The sequence below is a fragment of the Paracoccidioides lutzii genome (genome assembly GCF_000150705.2).
Source record: "Paracoccidioides lutzii Pb01 unplaced genomic scaffold supercont2.1, whole genome shotgun sequence".
Lineage (NCBI taxonomy): Eukaryota > Fungi > Ascomycota > Eurotiomycetes > Onygenales > Ajellomycetaceae > Paracoccidioides > Paracoccidioides lutzii.
Window position 1 is genome coordinate 365,165 of NW_015440947.1, and position 23,899 is coordinate 389,063.

At 46.8% G+C, this 23,899-nt stretch overlaps 10 protein-coding genes across 10 annotated transcripts; 6 read left to right on the forward strand and 4 right to left on the reverse strand.

Moving 5' to 3' along the window:
* Window positions 1-201: 201 nt before the first annotated feature.
* Window positions 202-1,029, reverse strand: PAAG_00095 (hypothetical protein; the record flags this gene model as incomplete). Its single annotated transcript, XM_015843903.1, has 3 exons — window positions 202-411; window positions 515-826; window positions 907-1,029. The coding sequence occupies 3 exons, from the start codon at window positions 1,027-1,029 to the stop codon at window positions 202-204; spliced, it is 645 nt and encodes a 214-aa protein (XP_015700238.1).
* An 818-nt stretch (window positions 1,030-1,847) lies between these two features.
* On the forward strand, window positions 1,848-3,197 carry PAAG_00096 (hypothetical protein; the record flags this gene model as incomplete). The annotated part of the gene is made up of 2 exons (XM_002797511.2): window positions 1,848-2,091; window positions 2,200-3,197. 2 exons carry the CDS (start codon window positions 1,848-1,850, stop codon window positions 3,195-3,197), a joined length of 1,242 nt encoding a protein of 413 aa, XP_002797557.1.
* A 1,755-nt stretch (window positions 3,198-4,952) lies between these two features.
* On the reverse strand, window positions 4,953-6,981 carry PAAG_00098 (exocyst complex protein exo70; the record flags this gene model as incomplete). The annotated part of the gene is made up of 3 exons (XM_002797513.1): window positions 4,953-6,334; window positions 6,390-6,607; window positions 6,698-6,981. 3 exons carry the CDS (start codon window positions 6,979-6,981, stop codon window positions 4,953-4,955), a joined length of 1,884 nt encoding a protein of 627 aa, XP_002797559.1.
* Window positions 6,982-7,438: 457 nt separating this feature from the next.
* PAAG_11047 (hypothetical protein) lies at window positions 7,439-9,988 on the forward strand (the record flags this gene model as incomplete). Its single annotated transcript, XM_015846758.1, has 1 exon — window positions 7,439-9,988. The coding sequence occupies one exon, from the start codon at window positions 7,439-7,441 to the stop codon at window positions 9,986-9,988; it is 2,550 nt and encodes an 849-aa protein (XP_015703562.1).
* A 366-nt stretch (window positions 9,989-10,354) lies between these two features.
* Window positions 10,355-12,203, forward strand: PAAG_11048 (hypothetical protein; the record flags this gene model as incomplete). Its single annotated transcript, XM_002797514.2, has 2 exons — window positions 10,355-10,969; window positions 11,052-12,203. The coding sequence occupies 2 exons, from the start codon at window positions 10,355-10,357 to the stop codon at window positions 12,201-12,203; spliced, it is 1,767 nt and encodes a 588-aa protein (XP_002797560.2).
* Window positions 12,204-12,827: 624 nt separating this feature from the next.
* Window positions 12,828-14,537, forward strand: PAAG_00100 (dual specificity phosphatase; the record flags this gene model as incomplete). Its single annotated transcript, XM_002797515.2, has 1 exon — window positions 12,828-14,537. The coding sequence occupies one exon, from the start codon at window positions 12,828-12,830 to the stop codon at window positions 14,535-14,537; it is 1,710 nt and encodes a 569-aa protein (XP_002797561.1).
* A 549-nt stretch (window positions 14,538-15,086) lies between these two features.
* Window positions 15,087-15,673, reverse strand: PAAG_00101 (small nuclear ribonucleoprotein; the record flags this gene model as incomplete). The annotated part of the gene is made up of 3 exons (XM_002797516.2): window positions 15,087-15,266; window positions 15,341-15,532; window positions 15,671-15,673. The coding sequence occupies 3 exons, from the start codon at window positions 15,671-15,673 to the stop codon at window positions 15,087-15,089; spliced, it is 375 nt and encodes a 124-aa protein (XP_002797562.1).
* Window positions 15,674-16,090: 417 nt separating this feature from the next.
* Window positions 16,091-18,021, forward strand: PAAG_00102 (hypothetical protein; the record flags this gene model as incomplete). Its single annotated transcript, XM_015843904.1, has 3 exons — window positions 16,091-16,223; window positions 16,295-16,368; window positions 16,450-18,021. The coding sequence occupies 3 exons, from the start codon at window positions 16,091-16,093 to the stop codon at window positions 18,019-18,021; spliced, it is 1,779 nt and encodes a 592-aa protein (XP_015700239.1).
* A 984-nt stretch (window positions 18,022-19,005) lies between these two features.
* Window positions 19,006-21,444, reverse strand: PAAG_00103 (WD repeat-containing protein; the record flags this gene model as incomplete). The annotated part of the gene is made up of 4 exons (XM_015843905.1): window positions 19,006-19,323; window positions 19,411-20,122; window positions 20,230-20,858; window positions 20,959-21,444. The coding sequence occupies 4 exons, from the start codon at window positions 21,442-21,444 to the stop codon at window positions 19,006-19,008; spliced, it is 2,145 nt and encodes a 714-aa protein (XP_015700240.1).
* Window positions 21,445-22,250: 806 nt separating this feature from the next.
* On the forward strand, window positions 22,251-23,255 carry PAAG_00104 (hypothetical protein; the record flags this gene model as incomplete). Its single annotated transcript, XM_015843906.1, has 4 exons — window positions 22,251-22,444; window positions 22,592-22,621; window positions 22,706-22,875; window positions 22,945-23,255. The coding sequence occupies 4 exons, from the start codon at window positions 22,251-22,253 to the stop codon at window positions 23,253-23,255; spliced, it is 705 nt and encodes a 234-aa protein (XP_015700241.1).
* Between the last annotated feature and the right edge of the window lie 644 nt (window positions 23,256-23,899).

The window sequence follows — 23,899 nt, forward strand, 5'->3', positions numbered from 1 at the left end:
TGAAAGCACAGATCCAACCATGGGATTCAATCGTATGACCCAGCAAGAGGCCTATATCAATTCTCTTTCCAGCTCTTCACAAGGTGTTCTCCGTATGGGTCTCTGGAGGAATTCAAGCTGAAAGTGGGTGTTTGCATGGCAGACCAATACCAACATGATTCAAGGATATGCAGGAATATTCTGACTTTTGAAGTTTTCATTTCAAATTACAGCAGCGCTGCGGAAGTTTCTAAATATATATTGGGTCTCCCATTTCAGGTTCCAATCGAATTGTCTCGCCGGAGTTTTCATCGAGCATCCGACAGGTTTTGTGGTGGCTTTGAGAAGCGCCATCGGTTGTGGTCTATTCCTGATTGGGCAGAGGCCAAGGAGCTTAAGCGACTCTGCATTCTGATTGGTTGCAAGGCCATGCTAGAGTCAAGCCATTAGATCAAATCAAGTCTAGCTTTCCCCCCACCCCCACAGTTGAACTACATTATTAAGTACATGCAATACAAAAAGAGCGGGAAGATACCTCCAGTCTGCCGCCTTGCCTCCACGTGATGTGGAAGTTTGACATGCGGCTGAGATCCCAAGGTTCCCCCGCCCCGCGGCGGTCCCAAAGAGGAAAGGCGTGTTCGAGGCTAATTTGACGCTGTGTCTTCGTCGTGTTTCTCGCTTTTGACTGCTTCATCAGTTTCAGCCCAAGACTTGCAAACTCAGTCCTTACATGAATGGCACGATTTCGCAGCGTGGTGGTGTTACCGCGATTATTGCTAGATCTTTGTGACCTGTGGCGCAGTGTGATGGCTTTGAATGCATTTTCACACTCTGAACATGGTGGTAACTGGTGAGAGGGAGGTTGTTGAAATTCGATGGCAGCAGCCGGATCGCATGATGAACAATTAGGGAGAGGTAACTACTAACCGGCAATGAATGGTCTATGGGCAAAATTAATCCGGTATTGTTAATTACGAACTCAAACCGGTGCGTGTCTGGCCTGCGGGTCGTGTCGTGTCGCTCAGAGAGGGACAATTGACAAACTTCCATCCTGCTCACTGACTTCTTTTGTCATATCGTGTTTGGAGCACCAGGCGTCTTTACTTTGTCTACCATTTACGGAGTACAAAGTAACCAGTTAGTTAACCAGTTACTTCCTCTATGATTCATGCGACTGGCTTGCCCTTTCCCGCCAGAAATGGAATTTTCTTTCTGGCATGTCAACAAATTCTCCTCAGACCTGACACATGGAACCCAAAAGAGTCTAAGGATGGCTCAGACCCTTGCCATAATTTAGCCACAATGCTCTAGAGTGCCTAGCAGGTCAAGGGTTAGCGTCTGCCGAGGGGAACGATCGAAGGACTCTCGCCGTCATTGGCACCAGCCTCGTGTTTGTTTCCACTTCGCTCCACTGTGCTGGCACTCAATCAACACTCAAACTGACCAAGCCATTGCCGACATTGTTTGAGGCTTGGAAATATGGGCTAGGAACGACCATTTCCCCATTTATTTTGTTTTTTCTGGTGTCTTTCTCTTCTAAACTCTCATCTATTCCCCCATTTCCTCTTCTCAATTTTTTTTCTTTGCTCTGTCTCATTTGTTATTCATCCAACCTTTTTCTGCCTGAGCCACGAAAGCTGTGACGAGGATTGCTACTATTTTGCTCCTTAAGCACGGAGTAGAATTTATATATTTTATTTGATCAAACTCGATCGTTCTGGCTCATTTTTTGCCGTTTTCGCTCGTTTTTTATTATACAGTAGTTGAATTGGCTCCATTTTGCTTCTCATTGAACGAAAAGAACATCCGCGACCATCACTGTACAGTCAGCATTGAGCAACAGCATAGGCCGTGTCTGGTTCGGTACAATGGTTCGCTTGAACTTGGTTGCGGCCCTGCTCTCCCTAGGGGGAGCAGATGCCTTGTCAGATCGCCTTCTTCCTCGAGAAACTGTTCAACTAATGGCTGATGTTTTCGGCATGTCTCCTCTCCCTACTGACCCTCCTGGAGTTCCCCGTGGAGTTCCAAAGGAATTGGCGGCTCGAGCAGTGCGGACAGCGATTGATTATCCGGCTCCTGGATACTATTGCGGTCTGGTAAACGGTGATATTAGTTAGTCTACCAAGCGACGTATTGCACAACAAAAATATGGGGAAAGATTTAAAAAGAAAACTCGTTTTAGTGTGATATTTGGGTACTGACTTTTGATGCTGCTACTAGATAACCTGTTGACTTGTGCGTTTGCTGGTGCCAACTGCGTACAATACGGTACAGCTGTGGGCTGTTGTGCAAGTTCAAATGCTCAACAATGTACCGACATAGCGACTAAGTGTTTGAATTGGGAAGACAAATGCGACGAGGCATGCTCAAAAGATCCTAGAATTATTCGATGTGCAGAAACGACACTGCCTTTTTGTGGAACATACTTCTTTGGTGATGGCAAACAACTCTTGGGGTGCAGAGCATCCGTAGGTGTGTCGTCACAGGTTGTTCTGTTATCAGAGTACTTTTCCTCCCGTTATGGGCCAAACTACCAGACTCTAGCGGGTACATCATCAGTTCTGTCGATGTCTATCTCTCCTGGCACCGCAACCGAAACTGCAGAGCCGACGGCTACCCGCAACTCGCCTTCAAATCCCCAGAATTCTGGTGACATTGTTGGTGACGAGGATGATGGCGATGGGGGAAAGGGTAAAAAGAAGCTTGGAGGGGGTGCAATTGGTGGAATTGTTGCCGGAGCTGTTGTTGGTATCATTGCTATCGCTGCGATCATCGTATTCTTCTATCGTAAAGGCAAGAAGAACGGTAGTACTCAGGGTCTATCACCAACTGCACCGTTGATGCAAGAACAACAATACGGCCAACCAGCACCTGTAGTTGGAGCGGGGTATTTTGCACCCGAACAAAAGGCCCCGCCATACAGCCCCGGCTACGCTCCTCAGGTCCAACAACCCCCGCCAGGGCCGTCCGAAATGGCAGGCTCGCCGATTCAAAACCCCCTACAGGCGCAATCGCAACCTCTTCTAGGTGCACCAACCGAATACTATAGCCAAAGCAGAGGAAACTCATATATACAGCCCGGAAGCCCGCCGACAAACTCTACTAGTCCTCAGCTGGGTACCTCTCAGCCAGTAAGCCTGCACCGGCTGAGTGCGACGCACAATGGACCCGTGCCGGAGGATATCTATGAAATGCCTGCCGCTGACAGAAGGCGGTGATCGATAAATCGCAATACGATATAATACTATGTCTTCTTCTCCTTTCTTTCTTTCTTTCTTTTTTATTCTTCTTCTTTTTTATTATTTTTTTTATACATTGATTGGCTTGTGTCAGCTTGGTTTGGACTCGATTGCTGTTTAAATATTTTGCCTTGCATATAATTTTTGTCATTGTCGATTCATACCCCCATTTGCCCGTATCTTTTTAAGTCAACCTATTTTTTTTGCACCTGGATGATCATGGCTAAGGTCCCAACGCCCCTCTTCCCCTCTTCCCCTCTTCCCCTCTTCATCGCTTTCTTGGAATTTTGGAAGCATACCCCCTTTCTCTTGTTTATTTGACTGGAAAGCGGAGATGATTTTGCTTGAATTGTCACATCATAGCCAGAAGCCGCGAAGTCTAGTGAAACTAGTCTTGTTGAATCTTGCGAACTACCCGGTGTGATTTGACAGGTGCCCGATACGTCGTCCTCCAGCCCGGATATTGAAGGCATTGAAAATTAAAAGTGTTACGTGAATTATGTACTCCAGGGCAAGTTTCCAAACAGACCCATCATGTCCCTCCAGTCACACGCCCCCCGTTTCGTCCCACAGCGCACGAGGAGTGCCTACCGATTTCCAAGGATACATGCGAAACGGTACACAGAGCTTTAACAGGCGTATGAATTCTACATCTGCTTCCTGCCTTTACTTATCGCCTTCAGTTAAATCTAACGTCTTACATTCCACTACTCTTCTTTGTTTTACCACTTCTTAATTTGTCAATGCTCATTCGCGCCTTTTGTTCTCATATATTTGATTAACCACCTGTCAACATTTTATTTGTTTGTTTCACATGTTTTTTCTCTCTTTTGCTTTTGCAAGCCTCATGCATTTGTGAAGAATACCATCATCATATATCTATGGTAGTTATCTTCTCATTTTCTATACATGCAAGTTCAATGTTTGCATGTTTTCACTCACAGTTTGTATATCCATCTTTATTGGTAGTGATTTTCAGCTTTCATTTTGAACTTTGATCAGTTCTGTGTGTACTTCATATTAAGCTCAAGTGTTCCAGGGTATGGTTTTTAGACATTGACTGTGATTTCCTTGACCCAAGATACTTTGTTCATTATCATTATCTACAAATGATCAATATTTTCCATGAATCTGACAAGACGATTAAACTGCTTGTCGATGGCTGTTGGAGATATATTTTTATAGATCGAAGTCTCAAAATTCAAATCACATATTCTCAAACCAAATCAAGGCGAACACACTCCCACAGCATGAATGAAGGGTTAATCATTTATCTTTGTATCTTCACTTGATTTTCTATTTTAATATTCACATGAAAATGCAGAGGCCACGTGGAACAGCAGGTGACTCTGTAGAGAAAAAAGGAGAGAGACAAAAATATTATATAAAGATAAAGTTCAAAAAAAGGTCAAAAACAGGGAAGATATCAGAAAGGAAGAAATTATTGCCAAAATAGGACAAAGGCCAATCGCTACATGCGTATATGTAGTTGGAGATATCAAGAACTCAATAATGAGCAAGACAAAGGAATTGGAATATTGAAGATTGGAACAGAAGGGTATGAAATGAGTAAGGGTGCTCAGAGAGAAATGGAGGGTTTGACTCTTACCAAAGGAACTCCAGAGGTGGACTTTAAAAATGGGGTTCAATTTTGAGTCGAAGGATGAACAAAAGTGTTAGGATAGGAGTATGGGTATAATGTGGCAAAGGAGAATCTATTTAAGTGAATTATACTTACGCCAACGACGTGAGTTGGGCTGACAAGGTTGCTTTATCGTATTTGACATATTTCCCCTTCCCCTTGTCGATTTCATGATACCGGTCCCAGAATCGAGAATACAACGGTTCGATAACGGCCTGGACCTCCCTCGCCAACAAAGTACGCACTTCCTTTTCCATGTTTAGCGATTTATGTCGAATAATCAGCTCCTCGAAGGAGGAGTTGAACGCCTTGAATTTATCTTTTATATTATCTTTATCCTTGGACGAGAGGGATTTGACAATGGCCCCGGAGTCAACCTGGCCTCCAGATGTGGGTCGTGTACCACCCCGATTGGTATATTGGACGTCGAGGAGGTGGGAGGATGGATCTCGCCAGGCGTCGAGGTATGTTGATACACACTTCTTGCGCCATATGTCTAGACGGGCTGTATTTTCTGGAGTAGAGAGGTAGTGAGAGAGTTCACTGCTATTGCGGATTGAACGGTCAACCACGCACATAACATTTGCGAGAAAGGCCCCGAGGATGGGTTTGGGACGGTGGAATACCCTTGCGCGGGCTTCAAGGGCGGAGAGGAGGGTTTCGATCATGTCAAGGATGAAATGGGAGAGCAGGGTGAAACTGTCTGGGCTGACGTCTAGTGGGGTGATTTTGAATTTGCTGGAGGGTTTCCAATTCCCGTCGCCTAATGATGTGAGGATTGAGGCAAGGGGTTTTGAGTATGCTGTTAGGGTAGAGAGAGAACTCATGACTTCGGCCACTAGAGGGATCGAAGCCCCGTCCGGGGGTAAAACGGCCACGGAAGAAGCTTTGCGACGTGTTTCCTCTAGCAGTTCGGATAGCGCTGACTTTGCCGTTTCCCGAATCGGCCGCATAGCTTCAAAAAAGAGAGGTTTCAATTGCCCAGTGGCCGCATCGAGTCGATATGATAGTCCAGTGACGATCTCGATGATTTCAAAGCCGAGAAAACAATCTGTCATAAGATTGGATTTGATATACATATTGAGTTCCCGTTGAGTTTTCGAAAAATCTGCGATCGCAGGCCGACAAGTCGCTTGAAGCGCCATTCCTTGCTCTTCAGGCGGGAATATTTGGGAAATATTTTCGTGCTCCGCAAGTAACATACCCTCAATACCACTAGCGTACATTCCAATACCGTTAGTCCCTTGTCGATAGGGGCCATCGGTTGGTCTCCGTTTGGCTGTGTTGATGGAAGCAGTGGCGAAATTTTGCAAACTAGAAGTGATATATGGCCCGCGAATATCGGCGTAAATCCTGATAGCGGGATTTTCAGTTTGACCGACCTGGGGGCCATGGTTTGCAGCCGAGCTGATCGCAGCGCAGACTGGTGAGAGTTCCAAAATATGCTCGCTTGGAATAGTGGGAAATGGTAGTTCTATAAAATTGTTGAATATCATTCGACTTGCATGGGATAATGGATAGGTACCTACGTTTTGTTATGTAATGCAATGGCTCTATTGTAGCAACGCTCTCTCGTAGGGTCGCTCTGAACATTTCCTGAAGTTTGCTGCTTCCCGTACTAAGCAAAGCGTTAAATTCAGACACTGCTTTCTGGTTTGAGCGAAGGTTGGTAGAGTTTAGATCTGATAGTGCACGATCCACTCGTTTCAGAGCACCCAGATACTGAGACAACCCAGCACTCCGAGGACTAAAATCCGTTAGCATTGCCAGATTATGAGAGAGGTAGAGATAGAGATATACAGAGCGAGAGATGAGGAGTTGAATAAAGTCACCATACCCTGCGCGGATGATCGACTCCTCCTTTCCTTTGACATCTAGGGGTTGACGGAGTCGATCAATGGCTTCATTAACTTTATCGATGTTGGTATTCGTGACTTGCAACAATTGCGTGTTACTGTAGATTGGCCCAATCGCATCTTTTACGACCTTCCCACTGGTTTCAAGCCGAGCCAGGGAGCCTTGGATTTTCTTGGTTAGGGTGTTGAGCTTCTCCAGATTTGCATACAGAACCTCCACCTCCGCACTCTCCTCCGCATGGACCAGATTCCGCATTCCGGCCATAGCTCCAGTGGCATAGTCCGATCTCAACCGGGCTCAGGGTAAATGCCCCTGGTATGGGAGCTGGAGACAGCAATTTCGGGCCTCCTGTCTCATTCCAACACAAATATTCGAAAAGAAATGTTCAATCCATGACGACTGGAAGAATGAAGGATCGTGAGTATACTTGTATATCCAGAGAATACTTCAAACAACCTCTCTCCGTCCAGCTTAAAGGTGGATGTTGTTTGGTCGTGGATGCAGATGAACGATGTTTTAGGAGCATAATGGAGTTAGTTCGGATGCAGTTAGTTGAGGAAGAATATTTATCCGATAGTTTCATCCAGAATCACGTGCATGACATCATAGCTACCCAGGCCTTAGATTCGCCAATTTTACACCAAATTTCCAACATTGCGCCAGATTGAAGTTTCATGAACAACACAGGAGGACATTGGAGGCCGGTGGTGTCCCAATTGCAATGGGCACTGCCAGAGCTATTTTCGCAAAATGGAGACTCCCGATGACATATACTGCTCTTTTAAGCGCGGGCGCTTCATACTATCTCTCCCCCGAAACCCAAACTATCAAAACTGATTCGGATCGGAACTGTGCCTTCTGGGAGAGGATGAACCGTAATGCCGGCGGGATTCCACCTGAGTTGAAGAGACCAGGAAGGAATTCATCTAAATTTCAGGACATTAGCCAGAACGAACTGCGATCTGTTCTAGCGGATTTAGCAAACAAATCATCCCGCGACCTGCCAGTCGAGCTTCCAACCTCGCAATCTTCATGGGACACAGTTACTTCGAAAATCACCCTTGTCAAAGACTCTGTTAGGTCTGTCGATTTATCAGAGTTAATTAGGCAATATATCGTCCCAGCATGGGCTGTTGTGCTTCCGGAGAAGCTCCAAACTCTTCAACGTGAATTATCAATGGCAAAAGGCTCATTGGCCGATGAAATCTGGTCAGAGGCTCACAATGCCGTGTTAAACCCCGAAATAACCCGGGAAGCCCATGTTCGCATTGGCGATGATCTCTGTCGCGAAGAGAGGTATTTCCAATGGAGACGTCGCCAAGTAGTTGTCAAATCTCTTGCGGCGTATCTTGGCTTGAACGAAGACGATATACATCCCGACGATGTACCTGTGATCGCAATATGCAGCTCCGGTGGTGGACTACGTGCTGTAGTCGCCGGGGCCGGCTCCTATCTGGCCACAAAACAGGCTGGGCTTTGGGATTGTGCCATGTATACCGCCGGTGTTAGCGGGAGCTGCTGGCTACAGACGATCTATAATTCGTCGCTCGGAGGACAAGATTTTGTGAAAGTCGTGCAACATTTGAAGAACAGACTTGGAATTCACTTCGCCTTCCCTCCAGAAGTGCTTAGACAGCTGACCTCTCCTCCAACCAATAAATATTTGTTGAGAGGCTTGGTGGAAAATTTGAAGGCTAATTCCGACACTGATTTTCGATTGGTTGACATCTACGGTCTCCTTTTGACGGCCAGACTTTTAGTTCCGGCACGGCAGCCATTGAACTTGTACGACTCCGACCTTAAGCTCTCAAACCAGAGAGCTTTCGTCGATAATGGTGCTAATCCTTTACCCATATATACCGCGGTTCGTCATGAAATACCACCAGACGATACAACTGCGCCAGATCCCTCTATGCAGATTATAGCGGATGGACAGAAACCAGAGCCAAAAAAAGAAACTTGGTTTGAGTGGTTCGAATTTACCCCGTACGAAATGTTTTGCGAAGAGTTTTCCGCAGGGATACCCATGTGGGCGTTAGGAAGAAAATTTTCGGATGGTAAAGACATTCCCTTTTCAGAAGATTACTCTGTCCCTGAATTACGAGTTTCAATGCTCATGGGGATCTGGGGAAGTGCATTCTGTGCAACTCTCGCCCATTACTACAAAGAAGTAAGGCCAGTTTTACGGGGACTCGCAGGATTCAGTGGTATCGATGCTATCCTAGAGGGGAAGAGTGAAGAGCTTATTCGTGTTCACCCTTTTGATCCTGCATCAATACCGAATTTCGTCCTTGGATTGCAAGATCGACTTCCAAAGACATGCCCAAAGTCGGTTTTTAAAGATGAAGAACTCCGTCTTATGGATGCCGGAATGAACAATAATCTCCCTATTTATCCTCTTCTTCGTCCCGGCCGTCATGTAGATATGATAGTCGTTTTTGATGCTTCAGCCGACATCAAGGAAGAAAATTGGCTTTCAGTGGCTGAAGGATACGCACGCCAGAGGGGTATAAAGGGCTGGCCAATTGGATCAGGTTGGCCAAAACCTGGGACTAAACCTGCAGAAACGGCCGAAGCCATCGAGAAAGCCGCGAGAAGTACGATAGAAACGTCAGATGAAAAGGTTTCCGCTGCCACAAAACAAAGTCAGGAGTCAAAGAGTAAGATTCTAGGGAAACATTTGGGAAGTGGAAGTACTATCCAGAGTGAGGTCAAGGATTCTACAGAATTGAGCCCAGACCCCGACACGACCGATTTAAGTTACTGTACTGTTTGGCTTGGGACTACGCAAGAGCGGACTTCCACAGAAGAGCCTCCGCCATCCAAGAGACTGTTCCATTTACCGCAGAAAGACGATCCCGAATCAGAATTCCTCCTCATGCAAGTTGACGCCGGCATTGCAGTTGTTTATTTCCCCCTTCTGAAAAACCCTGTTGAGACCGCAGTTAAACCGTCCGCTTTACCTACGCAATCCACCCCAACTCCAACCTCCACCGCTCCAGTTAGCGACCCACAAAATGAAAAAACATGTTCTGGACCGAAAGGGACTGCGGCACCGATAGACCCTGCACGAGATGATTTCATGAGCACATGGAATTTTGTTTACACCCCTGAGCAGGTCGATTGTGTCGTTGGTCTTGCTAGAGCCAATTTCGCAGAGGGTGAAGACCGGGTAAAGCGTGTCGTTAGAGGTATATACGAAAGGAAGAGGAGAGCAAGATTACAGAGGATACGGGAAGGAGAAAAGGAAGGGCTGCGTTTGTTTTCTTGATATGATCAACTGCTGTTTCCGATACTGTTGTTCACTTTTGGCGCCGGCATGAATCAGACGGATTGGAGCCGTTGGGTCTGCGTTTTGTATATTATGTATATTTCCCTTTAAGAAAAATATTAATTTAAGTCATATTGACAATTCCTTTTACGGCTGTTATGCGCATTGCTTAGAGCAACATTCTTTGGATATTTTATCGGAGAATGTCAACGACTTCTGAATTCTGCTCTCGTTGCAATTTATTTTTTATTCCGCGGGTGGTGATGACTAAGCAAATGCCCAAAAAAGTTTCTCCTTTTGCAGATCTAAAAAACACAAGTGGACGTCTCCGTGCAAGCCATTACCAGCCAGTCTTACAACTAACACATGTCTTCGAGAACCCTTATCGCAGATGGCCTATGGTATTGCCTCTGTCCGTTGTACAAACAAGTGCCATTGAGGTGGTCAAGCTTTCCATGGCGGCGGCCGAATCAGCACCACGGTGATGCGGTCTTCAAGGAACGATGCTCCGCCGCTCGATCCTTCTCTTCTACATCACAGGAGACCTTACTGTCGACAGAACAGATATCGAATTATTTTGCGGATAATGGGGCTTCCGCTGAGCGAAATAGAGGAGACCTTCTTAGAGAGATAGAGCTTGCCGTTTCCAGAAACAACCCAAAGAAACCGATATCAAAGGAAACGTTCAAACAATTCACCGAAATCCATCCATCATTCCGAAAACTACACTCTCATGAGGTCATAGAGAATATGCTTCGCAAAACGGCTGAGTGTAGCCCAAATTATAGGCTCACTATGAAACTGATGAGAGAGCTGATCCGGAGACGTGGCTGTGATCCGCAAACATGGCATTACACTGTTATGATATCGGCGAATGCGGACGCGCTGATGGGGTCTCCAAGACATGTTCGAAAGCTACTGAACGAGATGCAAGAATATAATATACCAATTGACTCCGCGACTCTTCATGCGGCGTTGAGGGTGGGTCTTCCCAATTTCAAAGTAACCCGACAGAGCATTAATTTGCCTTTGGTAGTGGCTGACGTATTTCGACAATGGCTAGGTCCTTGCGATACACCCCGATTACATCTTACGACAGAATATCCTTCACATTCTACGGGATCGATGGCTAACAATTTCGCCGGAGGGTTGGCATAATGTTGTAGCAGGACTCATTCGGGAGGGCCAGTACGAAATGGTGTTAGACCATCTCTCGCGCATGCAAGCTCAACACATTCCCATCGAGCCATGGCTATATAGTCTATTTATATACAATCTATGCAATGCAGAAGAGTACGATATGGTCCTAGAGTTGATGGTTAGCTGGACAAATAGCGGTAATGAACTCTCCCCGAACCTTTGGTTTCATGTGCTTGTTGGAGCCAGCGAGGCATTCCACGAAAAATGCGTGACCTATGTATGGAAACGGCGCGTGCAGCAAGGGCTCATCAACCCACCCTATGGCGTTTTCAACAATATCCTCATAATGACATCGCGAACTGGCAATACATGGCTAGCCCGCGAAGTGTTCCGAGTCATGCGCGAGCGAAAAGCAATTTTTCTGCTGGAAGACTACCTCTGCCTCATTGACACCTTCCTCGCCGCTGACGACCTCGAGAGTGCCCTTCGCATATTATGTCCCGCTCAAAAAGCAACCTTCAAGCTCGACGAGACCGCCACACGATCGATCGTCACCTACTGTATCGAAAAAAACATCCCGCCCCGCAACATCTGGGCGACATTAGTAAAATTGAAGGTAAAGGACTTCCAAAATGTACCCTTAGCAGCTGCAAACGCCGTGATCGAAATCGCAGTCCACCACAAGACAATGACAGTAGCGCTGGAATTCTACAAGGCGCTAACAGAGGTGTTTGGCCACCGGCCAGCCGCCACCACCTTCAACACTCTAATCCACGGCTGCCGTGTCACAAGCTCCCATAAGCTGGCCAACTTTTTCGTGCAGGAGATGGTTCACCTCGACATCTTCCCGGACCGGATGACGTACGAGCACCTGATACTGCTGTGTGTAGATGCAGGGCGGTTCCGCGAAGCACACAGATACTTTGTTGAGATGATGGAGAGCGGGTTTTCGTTGACGCCTATTTCGAAGATTCATGTTCGGACTAAGTGTTTTGATTCTGAGGATAAGTATGCTAAGATCTTGCAGTATGATGCCAATATACGGAAACCGATTGCTAGGTGTCCTGGGTCATAATAATTATATGTAGGCTCTCGGAATTGTTGGTATTTTGTTTTATTTATCGAGGATAATAGATCTCGATGCTTTTGCAGGGCATCATTTTGAGAGCGCAATTGTATGTGTATAAATAACGTAATATATGTAATCTTAGTTTTTAACGGAGCCGTGACATCATCGCTGAGATCTCGACAACTTCGTATTTCGGTCTTCAGTCGCAATTCTAGACACGCCCAACAGTTTTAACAAACTTCCCATTCGTGCAAATGCTCCGTTTGGCAATACCATATTGTTTGTTAAGTCTTCATACTCTTGTGGTAAAGATATGCCTTATCGTATAGAGAACCTTGGGTCACACTTTCTGTGACGTCTGGGGAGCTTGTATTCGGCATTCTGTTCTGATCATCACTAAAGGAGGTCATGGTATGCATCACCATCATCACCGCCATCACCAATATGATCAATACATTTTAAATTTCAATTGATGGCGCGGCGGAAATATCATCTCCATTTATCTTGGGCGACCAGTGCTATGCAATCTCTAAATAATGCTAATGGTTGTTAAATAACAGGCCTCAATTCTCCGCCAGATAATAGCAGGCCCTCGCCTGCGACATCCCGAAGCTGGTCTTGACTTGTGCTATGTCACCGATGAAAGTAAATATCCGGTTCTACAGTTCTACGACTTTCAAACCCTTGCCCTTCCGTCAAAAAGAGCTGTCTTCGCTGACAAATTTCTCCTCCCTAGTAATCGTTACCTCCGGCCCGTCCTCTACCTACCCACGTCGCGCCTACCGCAACCCCACAGACTCCCTCGTTCGCTTTCTAGACCTGAAGCATGGTGAGAACTGGTCAATATGGGAATTCCGCGCGGAGGGCTCGGGGTACCCGGATGAAGAGGTCTACGGACGTATCCACCACTTCCCATTTCCAGATCACCACCCGCCACCCTTTGCCCTTATCCCGCCTCTTATGGCGAGTATCAGAAATTGGCTATTAGAAAATGAGAGTGTTGAGGATGGCAAGGATGTTAAGGATGTTAAGCATGCTAATGCTGCCCTAGTGGAAGGGGAACGGGAGGATGCGAAAAGAAAACGAGTAGTTGTCATGCATTGCAAGGCGGGCAAAGGGCGGAGCGGGACTATTGCCTGCAGCTTTTTGATCAGTGAACGTGGGTGGGTGGCTGAGGATGCTTTGAGGCAGTTTACGGAGCGGAGGATGAGGGTTGGGTTTGGCCAGGGGGTGAGCATCCCCAGCCAGCTGCGGTGGGTGGGATATGTGCAGCAGTGGACGAATGAGTTACGGAAAGTTTATGTGGAGAGGCCGGTGGAAATTTTGGAGGTGCATATTTGGGGTTTGAGGGATGGGGTGGAGGTTGAGATTGAAGGGTTTGTGGAAGAAGGCAGAAGGATTAAGTGTTTTCATAAGTTTCATCGGTGTGAGAGGATTGTGATGGGTGAAGAGGGAGATGGGTCGACAGAGGAAGAAGGGGATGGGAAACAAAAGAGAAGAATTGACGCAAAGAGAGTGAGGACGTTGATGAAACGAGGAAAAGAGGAGGAGGGAGGTAAGGATGATGATAGCTCTAAATTAAACGACACTGAAACCCTGCCAGGCGCAAACAATCCAATAACAACCACACCGCAATCTCGCTCAACATTCTCGCAGCCCTCCCGGTCCTCTTCGTTTTTCCAACCAGTAACCACCCCGAAACCATGGAGTAAATGGATGCAAAGCATCATCACCAACTCCGCCAACGTCGACGCCATCATACCAGCCGTAATTCTCCGGCCAAGCAAAAGGGTTATTCTCCCTACCTCTGATGTGAACATCAGCATCCATCGGCGCACCATGGCCACATACACGGGGTGGACGATTGTCACATCCGTCGCACACACGTGGTTTAACGTATTCTTTGAAGGAGGGGATGTGTTTGATTCAGGCGTTTTTGAAGTTGATTGGGATGCCTTGGATGGTATTAAGGGGACGTCTAATAGGGGGATAAGGGCCCTTGATCGGTTGAAGGTTGTTTGGCGCTATGCAGAAGCACAGGGAGAATCTGAGGATGAGGGGGTAATATCAGCTGCTGGAGGGAAACTTATTCTGGAACCCGCGCCGGGTGAGCCAGTTGCTGAAGGGCATGCGGCGGACTGGCGTGGTGAGGAGCAGCAGGGAGAAGGTGGAATAGACCCCAATGCTTTGAGTGAGGAGTTGTTACAGAAGTCTTTGCCATCGCGTCCGGGTCAGGGTGGGATCAGAGAAGGGAACAATACGGTGACAGATGTCAACATGGGTGCTAGAGATGGGGCGGCTGAATTCTACAGTCTCGGGCAATATTGCGAAGCACCTTGATTGACAAGATCAAAGAGGGTGGCATATAGCCCTGAACTTGGTCTGACTTTTGATTCTGCAAAATCCAGCAGCGGAAATCTCTTTCTTTTGACTCTGCGGTATACACGTGTTAAGGGGCATCATGTCATTTGCGGCATTTCCAGGAGTCAAAGGATTAATGTATGGATGAATAAACGGGAAGCATAGCGCCAGCTTATTACTGCTCAGATATTTAATGCGCGCTGTTAGATGCTACATATAAGTAGATTGAGAAAAAGAGAAACAGCCGTATTTTGTTTATGGTACAGACAACATCACATCATCTACATTGATCAATCTGGAAACCATGTTCGTTGAAATGCGGATATGCCTTTTGAATCTCATACCATTGCTTTGACTGTTCTATCCTGCAAATCAGACAGTCTTTGTTAAATAAGTAAACGTACATACTTCATAAAAAACAAAAGAAAAAAAAGAAAAAATACAACCCACACCACACACCACATCCATCCCGTTGGGTATCAAGAGCAGATAGGTGGACAGGATACGGAGGAGTGGAAGCGATGGAATTCAGGCCCCACCTCTACCCCTCCCACGCCCTCTGCCGCCTCGTCCCCCTCCCCTTCCGCGATCCACCCTTCCGCTATCCACACGATGTTGCTGACTACCACGGCCACGATTCGACGGCTGATTCTGTTGTTGATCCTTTGCTAAATCGACGATTTCTTCGGGGACTCGGAGGTATTTAATCTGTTGCAAGATTATTATTGATACAAGGATTAAAAAGGTAAAACAAAAAAAAAAAAAAAAAAAAAAAAACATACATTATTCCCTCTGACATATACCTCAGGTAATCTGAAAAAGCGGTCACCTTCCGGGGTGGTCTGGACGACTTCTTTGAGGATCAGGTTCATCCAGTTGTCGCAATTGACGAGGTGGCCGTTGAGGGTTTCGCCATTCTTTAGTTCCACCAGCATAGGGTGGCCTTGGGCCGCGGTTAGCAGGCCTAGAGGAAGCTATAGACCAGAAAGAGGATAGGGGTTAGTATATGTGTCTCTGGTATGTATAAGTGCTTGTGTATGTGTCATGGAGCTGATTAGAGGGCGGAAAGCGGAGGTGGATGGCGAGATGCGCTGGCGGAGTTGTCTACGTACCATGATGGGGGCAATGTCTGGTGCTAGTTATGTACTACCAGACATCTGGAGAGCAGAAAATAGATATATCAACGTCTTCTTCCTCAACAGTTCACTCTAGTATTTTGATATATACTCATAAACATGGGTTGCAACCCCGTAACCTAGTTAACTTAAGTCACGTTGGGGTTGATCTGGTTGATTACCTCATCTCGCGCTGCAGGACAATAGTTAATCCAATTCCGCTAAGTCCGACCAGGTCGGGATATTAGTCATCAGCGCTGGGGGCTGAGCCTCACTCCGACGACAGAGCAGCTTTTTGGGAGATATTCAACATGTTTGAACGTATTTTCACTCCAGACGATAGTCGAGATCAGATAGTTAATCCTAGATTTTCTGATCTCTAACAATGATCGGCGGCTGAGGGCGCCGCGGTCCAAAATGGGTATGCGCGCATCTGCTGTGTTACTCTGGTCCTGTTACTCCATCGTCGCATTTGCCTGTGTCATCCCTCCCAGCAGCCGTTTCAACAATAACAATTCAGATAGTTCCCAATCTATAGAAACGTGGAGAGGTTAGACATGAAACCTCTTTCCCGTTGTTACCAACTGCCGTATCTGCATCTTAGACTAATTTTATATATAGATGATATTACAATTGAGGTGAAGTTTGCATCTGTATGTGACGGGTGTTTTTTTGATGACCATGACTTGAGCTACGTATGTTAGACAATCTCTTGCTGATTGATCAGTGTCCACGAATGTCTGTTATATGTAGATTCTGATTGATTGGGGTGCCAGATCTTTCACTTAACCATCTCCAGCACGCAATCCGTGTGCGGGGAGAGTGATGTCGTCCTCAACAATAAGAAGCTGGAGCTCGCATGGGATGGCATCGATGGAATCGGATCCGGCATCTTCCCCGCCGACATGACCAATGGCTCTCAGAATCACCAACTATCACTCAATTATCAAGCTCTTTGCATTTCTAGCCCCCAAGATTCCATAGAGGAATACACCGCACAAATACTTGCTGTGACATTCTATCCAACAAACTATACCAACCCCAACGAACGGACTTCGGGCTTTGCGGTTTCGTTCAATTCGGCCGGAAAGCCGCAAATATTCCGCCTGGTGGTTTCCCCCATCGAAATTTCGGACGGGGATACATTTGATTCCTGGCTGATTCCCTCTGACCCATTCAATGTCCCGATATCTACCTGTAACGCTGTGACTATCTTTGATGGTGATTTGGAAAAGGATCTCAAAAACATCCATATGCTCAAAGCCCAAGTCCGGAAGCTGCAAATGGAGATCAAAGCCAAGGAGCAGGAGATCAGAAAGCATTTATTCCGAGATTGTTCCCTCATGACTTCGAGACTCAAACAATGCACAAGTCTATCCTGTTTTATAAAGACATCTTTCAAGATCGTCCCGGATGTCTTCCGCCTCGTTCGATATCAATTCGGTCCCCTCCCATCCTCGATATCTGACAGCCTATGCCGTCCATTCCCCAATTCCGCTCACAGAAGCCGTACCAATCAAACCTCGAAACAAAACGCGACCACCTTTCAGCTGAAACCCAACGACCTCTCTTCAAAGGAAGCAGACCGACCTGACGACAACCACCTCTCACCCGTCTTTCCAACCCACGAAGGCGCAGAGCCTAAACTGAAGCATACCCCGATCTTCAACCACACCTCGACCACTCTTACCCCAGCAAAACTCTTCATAAAAGACCTAGCTATCCTTCTCCTCGTCTCCTCCATAATCTTCCTTTTAACAAAACACTGCCGCAACTCCCTCTTCTGCCGACGGCGGCGCGTCGACCTAGCCGCACGCCGTGAAGAACGCCGCACTCTCACCGCCTATCGCATAGCCGCACGCCGGCACCGATGGCGCCAGTGGTGGAATACCCGCTTTGGGTTGTATCCCTCCTTATCATCTGCATCTTCTCGTTCCTCGCGTGACGTCGAGCATTCGCGCCAGCAACAAAGACTCACAGGTCCTGCTCACGAAGAGGATGAAGGGGAAAATTCAATTCGTCACAATACTACCACGGCATCAAACGTGGGCGGAGGTGCTATCCAGGCTGAAATCCTCGGATTCCGCCGTGTGCTTGAGTTCGTCGGTGAGCTCGTCCGGCCAGATGGCAATAACGATTCCAACGCCAGCACCTCTCTCCGGCAGCAGGTGATAGGGACGGAGAATCAACGGGATATCTCCTTTGTTACACGGGATTCGACGACAGCTCCGTCATCGGTTGCGCCGTTGGCGACCATCGGTTCACCGCGGACGAGTAGTGTGCTAAGTTATGAGACAGGTTCCTCGGTTACGTTGGATAGTTTGGATCCTGAAACGGCAACCTGGTAAGCGGATAGTCCTTATCGGGGGTTGTTCATTGGCAATTTTCAATTCCAATTTCAAATGATTCGTTTTAACCTTTCTTCAATATGTGACCTTCTTTTTTACACAAGCGCAGTTTTGGCTCCTTCATTGTTCAATATCAATGTCAGGGCTGGCGGGGGATGCAGCATCCACCTCTAATGTTGACCACATAGTTCCCGATTCTTTTGCTATTTGTACTTTTTACTCAATTCTCTGTTTCATCTGGAGTTCCGGTTCTAGGAGGGATTTTAATACAAGAGGCCTAGGTCCCTGATAATCAAGAGATATGACCTTTCTTTTGCTTACACTATTTTATTAAGGCATAAATAAATATACCTCTATATTTACGCACCTTGATTTGGTTGCATCGTACATATCCCGAAGGGATTAGTTTTACTTTTACTTTTTATTTTATGGGTTCTTTTGGTTGAGATATGAGCAGTGGATTTTGGCTTACGACCACGTTGATTGGAATCAACATCTATATTGATATATCGCGGGAGAAGAGGAATGGAGATGGGTTCAATTCACCAGAGAACAGAGGATTTTATTGACATCTGCAGATGATTAAAGCAGTGAATGGAGGTTACAGATAGTAAGGTGGTGGGGTGTATGGAATTCCCTTTTAAACCTGTAGTTTGCTGAAGCTAAGATCAAGGGTAGATACCTTCAGGTCAGGAATAGTGAATATCTGCCAAATTCCAGTTCACGGAGTTCAAATGAAGAAGAATAGATCTGTTTACTAACCTCTCATACACGTCTATCTATCTAGGGTTCTGGACATACATTCATATATATATATATGTTCATATATTGCTCAGTATATCACCATATCAGCCTGCACATGAACATCCCTCCTCTTCACCTCCCAATTTCAAACGGCCGTCTAAAGCTCTAGGGAGTTAGATATGGAATGGGAATACCTCCGTTCCTCACATCCTCCACGAATGCCATTTGTTTCATACTATTCTATTCATGGCTGCTACTACTACCACTCGCATCAATGAAGACATCCTGCATATCAAGATCGATGGTAGTCGGAGCTGAAGTACGGGTAACAGTGGAAGTGGATGCGGCGATGGGAGTAACTATGACAGGAGATATAATTGCTGACGACGACGACGATGATTCCGGCCCGGCGAGAGCGGAACAAGAACCTTGGGGTTTCATATTATTACTACGAATATGGTCGAAGTTGTTGAAGGCCGGTTCGGTGCTGCTGCACTGGCTATCGGAGTCTGAGATGGGATCATTGAAGGCATCATCGGGTGGAGAGAAAGACCAGACCTAGGAGAATGTTAGTCCAATCGTTCGAGATTGAAAGAAGGGAAAAAACCGTCGAAAATATTTGAATAAGCGTTTAATCGCACTCACCTCCATAATAGTCCGTCCCGACCTAGTAGCCATAATGACCGCCTTCTCATCCTCAAACACAATCCGCCACACTGCCTCAGATGGCTGACTCAACTCTCTAACAAACTGGCCCGTCCTCACGTTCCAAATCTTCACCCGTCCATCACTTCCACCGCTCACGATCCGGTTGTCATCAAACTGCAAACTCGTAATGCTATTATCATGCGCTGCTAGACGGTGGATGGCTTTCATGTGCACAAGCGACCAGACCCGAACAGACCCGTCGGAGCCTCCTGTGACGAGCGTGTCACCGCGCATCTGCAGCTGGCCTACCAGAGAGGTATGGCCCTGCAAGATCGCATGGCACTGGCCCGTCTGCGGGTCCCAGATGCGAACGCTGGTGTCCAAACTGCCAGTGGCAATCCTCTTGCCGTCAAAGGCAATTGCGTAAATCTGGCTGAAGTGCCCAGATAGCGTTTTCAGACACCGGCCTTCGGAGATATTCCATATCTTCGCTGTGGCGTCGTAGCTGCCCGAAACTATCAGGTCTTCATGGATCCCCAGACAGCGTACACTTGCTTGATGACCGACGAGGACGTTCTTACAGACACCCTTGTCAAGGTCCCATATTCGTAGGGTGGTATCTCGGGATCCCGATATGGCAGTCGTCGCGTTTGACATTTTCAGACAGCGTACGGTGGACGTGTGGCCCCGTAGCTTGTGGATGCTCTCACTATGAGTAGATGACCCGTTAACAAAAGTACGTTTGGTAATTGGAAAAAAAAAAAAAAAAAAAAAAAAGAAAAAAAAAGAAAAGAAAATGCGTGAAAGGAAACTTACCCGGTAGCCATGTTCCAAACACGGACGTCACGGTCACATCCACCACTCACAAGAATATCGTCCCACAGAACCATAGCCCAAACGCCCATTACATGACCTTGCAATGTCCTCTGATGTTCACCGTTGGTATTAAATATATGAATCTTAGCATTATCAAGTGCGACAGCGATGTATTTGGAGGTCAAATGTAGGCTTGTAACGACGCCATGATCGGGAGTGATATGCCTGGTGGTGACATGTCCACCCTTTCTCCACGCTGCTTCGACCATGTATCTCTGCTTGAAATGTGATCTGTAGCTCTTGGTCTTAGCTCTTCGTTTCCGCGAATGGTTTCCCGTCGACGAGGGTGCTCTGGAGGTTGTAGGCGTAGTAGCTGTACTTGGATTACTTGCTAACGCATCATCGCTACCGCTCCATGGCGGTTGTGAAGAGCGGGTGTCGTAAGGGTTGGGGGGAAGGGCGAACGAGAATGTTTCGTGAGTCTCCTGAGTGACTTCGGACACTCCGCGATAGGCATGATTATCACACAGAAGCTTCCAGGTCATATCGTCATTCAAAAGCTCGTGCCATCGCGTTGATACCTGTGATGCTCGAGCAAGAGTTTTTGGGTCATCAATAAAGGAAAGGATCTGCAGTGTGCATAAAATATTATTAGTCTAGGCGAGTCCCGATAGGGGGAAATGGAAAACCGAGAAAGTTGAGATAAAAGTATGGAATAAAAATATCTACCCTTAAACACAGCTCATTTGGCAGCACTTTGAATGGGTCCTTTTTCAACCGCGGACTGACAAGGTGATAGACAAAGCTGAGCTGCTGATTATCACAGAGATTCAGAATTTCCGCCAGAAATCTCTGTCCCTCTGCTCGACCCAGGAGGCTGAAATGGTGCCTGGCATCTCGTAAAAATGTATCCTCGTGCTCACCAGCACTCTGCCAGCTAGGCGCTCGCTGGTGCGGAGTTGGACTCGGGGCAGGAGTCGGCGGAGAAGCGGGCGCGGATGCGTGCAGATTGTGAAGCGACGCCGGTATGGACTTGTTGGGGCTGTGGAGTGGTTTAGGATGCGAGCACACGGAGGGCATAGAGGCATTCGCCGACCTTCTGCGAGGATTCACTGGTGGCGGCAGGGCAGTAGAGATGTTATCATCACTCTCTTCCTCCGAATCCATCATTGATACTCGCTGCGAAGAGTATCGGGGAAAATACCTCGGCTCCATGATGGGAGGAAATCGCGGTAGAATAACGTATGTACTGCTGCTGGGTATAAAAGTGCAGGAAAGAAGAAGAGGAGCCCAGAAGATATGGGATGTCAAGATCCCTCATCTGTCGGGGGGTAGTGGTGAGTGGCTGGGTGAATGGAGTTTTGTCGGTTGCCAGATCACAGGCCCGGGGAGGACGAAACTCGGAGAGCGTAGCACGGCGGCTAAATTGATTAAATGACAACCAGAGGTGGAGCCGGGAGAAACAGGGCGCAGGGCAAACACAAATATACTTAGTCTAGACAAAGCTTTTTACTTTTTGACGCCCCTTGCCGGGATGTGTGTGCGCAGAAGACCTGTCGGCGTTGCAAGGAGGGCCTGAGCATCGAGGGCAGAAAGGAGTGCAAAAAGTCGAGGAAGGATTGTTTGTTGGGTGAGGTTGAGCTTCTGAGGATGTTGTGGCTGGCCAAGGATTTGCCCGAGGTTGCTGGTAAATATTTGTTCCGGCGGCCAAAGAATACGCAGTTAGCACCAGTTGACGCCTAAGGGGGGGCTGCTCGTCATCATTATGATAAATAATGGGCAGCCCTTTGTTAATTTTATATTTTCAGTGCAGAGAAGGATTTTGATTTTGCTCTGCAAGGGCAGCTCTCCAATGGTATTTATCTCCAGTTAAGAGGGTTTATTTCTGACTTCTCATGCATGTGTGCCCGCCCCTTAGATGCCAGAGACGCTTTCGAGCCGCTGTCAACCACGGGAAAACTTCTACGCCCATTACATGGCCCGGGAAGGTAGATCGTTGACTGTGCTATATCTTATCCCTTATGTCGACACCTACGGCCCTGATTTCTGGCGTAGAGCAGCCTGGCATGGTTCTCGGATTATCATGCGCCGGGTGTCGACCGAGGCTCTACATTTTTGACTTCATCCCCGAGACATACCGTGCATGTGCGGATGATGGGAGACTTCTCGCAGACAGAACTGGTCTGGCAGATGAAATAGTTGAAGAATTTTTGGAGTATTCTGCTGTTTTTTTTTTTTTTTTTTTTTTTTTTTTTTTTTTTTTTTTTTTTTCTTTTTTTCTTGTAAATATAGAAAACTATTACGTACGTGCTGCAAGAGTTTTCTCTTTCTAACTGCACGCTCACAAACGGAAATGGGGCAGAGGTAACCGGGAATTTTATACCAGCAGTATGTATCGGCAGGTGATCCAGGGAAAAAAAAAAAAAAAAAAAAAAACTGTGTCTGAAAGCTCTAAGAAATTACACCGCATGTTTAGTCTGGGTATCTACCGTAAACTTCCGCACAATCTGGGCTTCCTCAGTGACATCACCCAGCGTGCGTATTATCTGAGTAACCAGCAGGTCACCCGTGAAGAGATCCGTGGCGTCAGCAAACTTCTGGGTGAAGATGAGATTTATCAGGAGAACACGAGATGGCTCCAAGCCGGTATTTCATATTCTTCAGGCTTTTAGTCGAAGAAAATTGGAGTATAGCACCACCACCAGTGTTTTCCAGTGAAGTTTACGATGTTTCCCTTCCAAGGTGGCGACCATGCAGCAGAGGTCAAGGAGGTTTGTGCATGTCTTGAGGAAGCTAAAAGCTATGCAGCCAACCCTCCATATGAGCAAGTCATCGAGAGCTATATACAGAACTCTGCCACAGGTCGCACGGACGCATACAGAGATTCGCAGGAACTCTGGGTCAAGGATATAAAACCTGCTGTGGAAACTATCCTTGGATTCGTCGAACCGCGTCGCGATCCATATGGTGTCCGCGCGGAATTCGAAGGACTGGTTGGAGGGTTGCTGATCCACCAAATAAGATAAAAAGTCCTAACTGCGTTAAACGCGGGAGTCAACAAAATTCATCAAGAGCCTACCATGGACGCAAGGCTACAGCGGGCCTGAGAATAGAGGTATGGGTCCCTTTGAGTGAGAAAGACCTTTTCGATCCACTGAAATATACGAGCTTTCAAGGTCCGGATAATGGAAATGGGATAGACAAACGAGATTATAATATTAATGTTTACTCCATAGTCCTTGCATACCGTTCCGGCATTATCTTCCTCGGAATTAATCTGCCTAATATACGTACGTCCTCTGTACCTTTTTCTTTCTTGACGGAATATCTATATGTACGCTAGGAGTTAAGTTCCAGTGGCACAGTTCAATGACATCCGCCAAACGGATGGATTTTAAAACGTCCTGATTAGCAATCGATAGAAGCTCATCAAGAGCTCTTCCAAGGCTTCCCGCGTAGAAGAATCTGAGATCACAACTTTCAATTCACACCTCCAACACCTGATCACATCAAGGGGTTTATCCTGCCAATGGAATCACTCCACATGTATAAAAACATTCAGGCGAGGAATAACAGATGTGATCCCCTTCGACGGATATTTTCCTGTGCTGCGAAACTGAATTGCAATTCTCTATCAATATATCAAATTTTAATCCTCTTGGATTTTGGG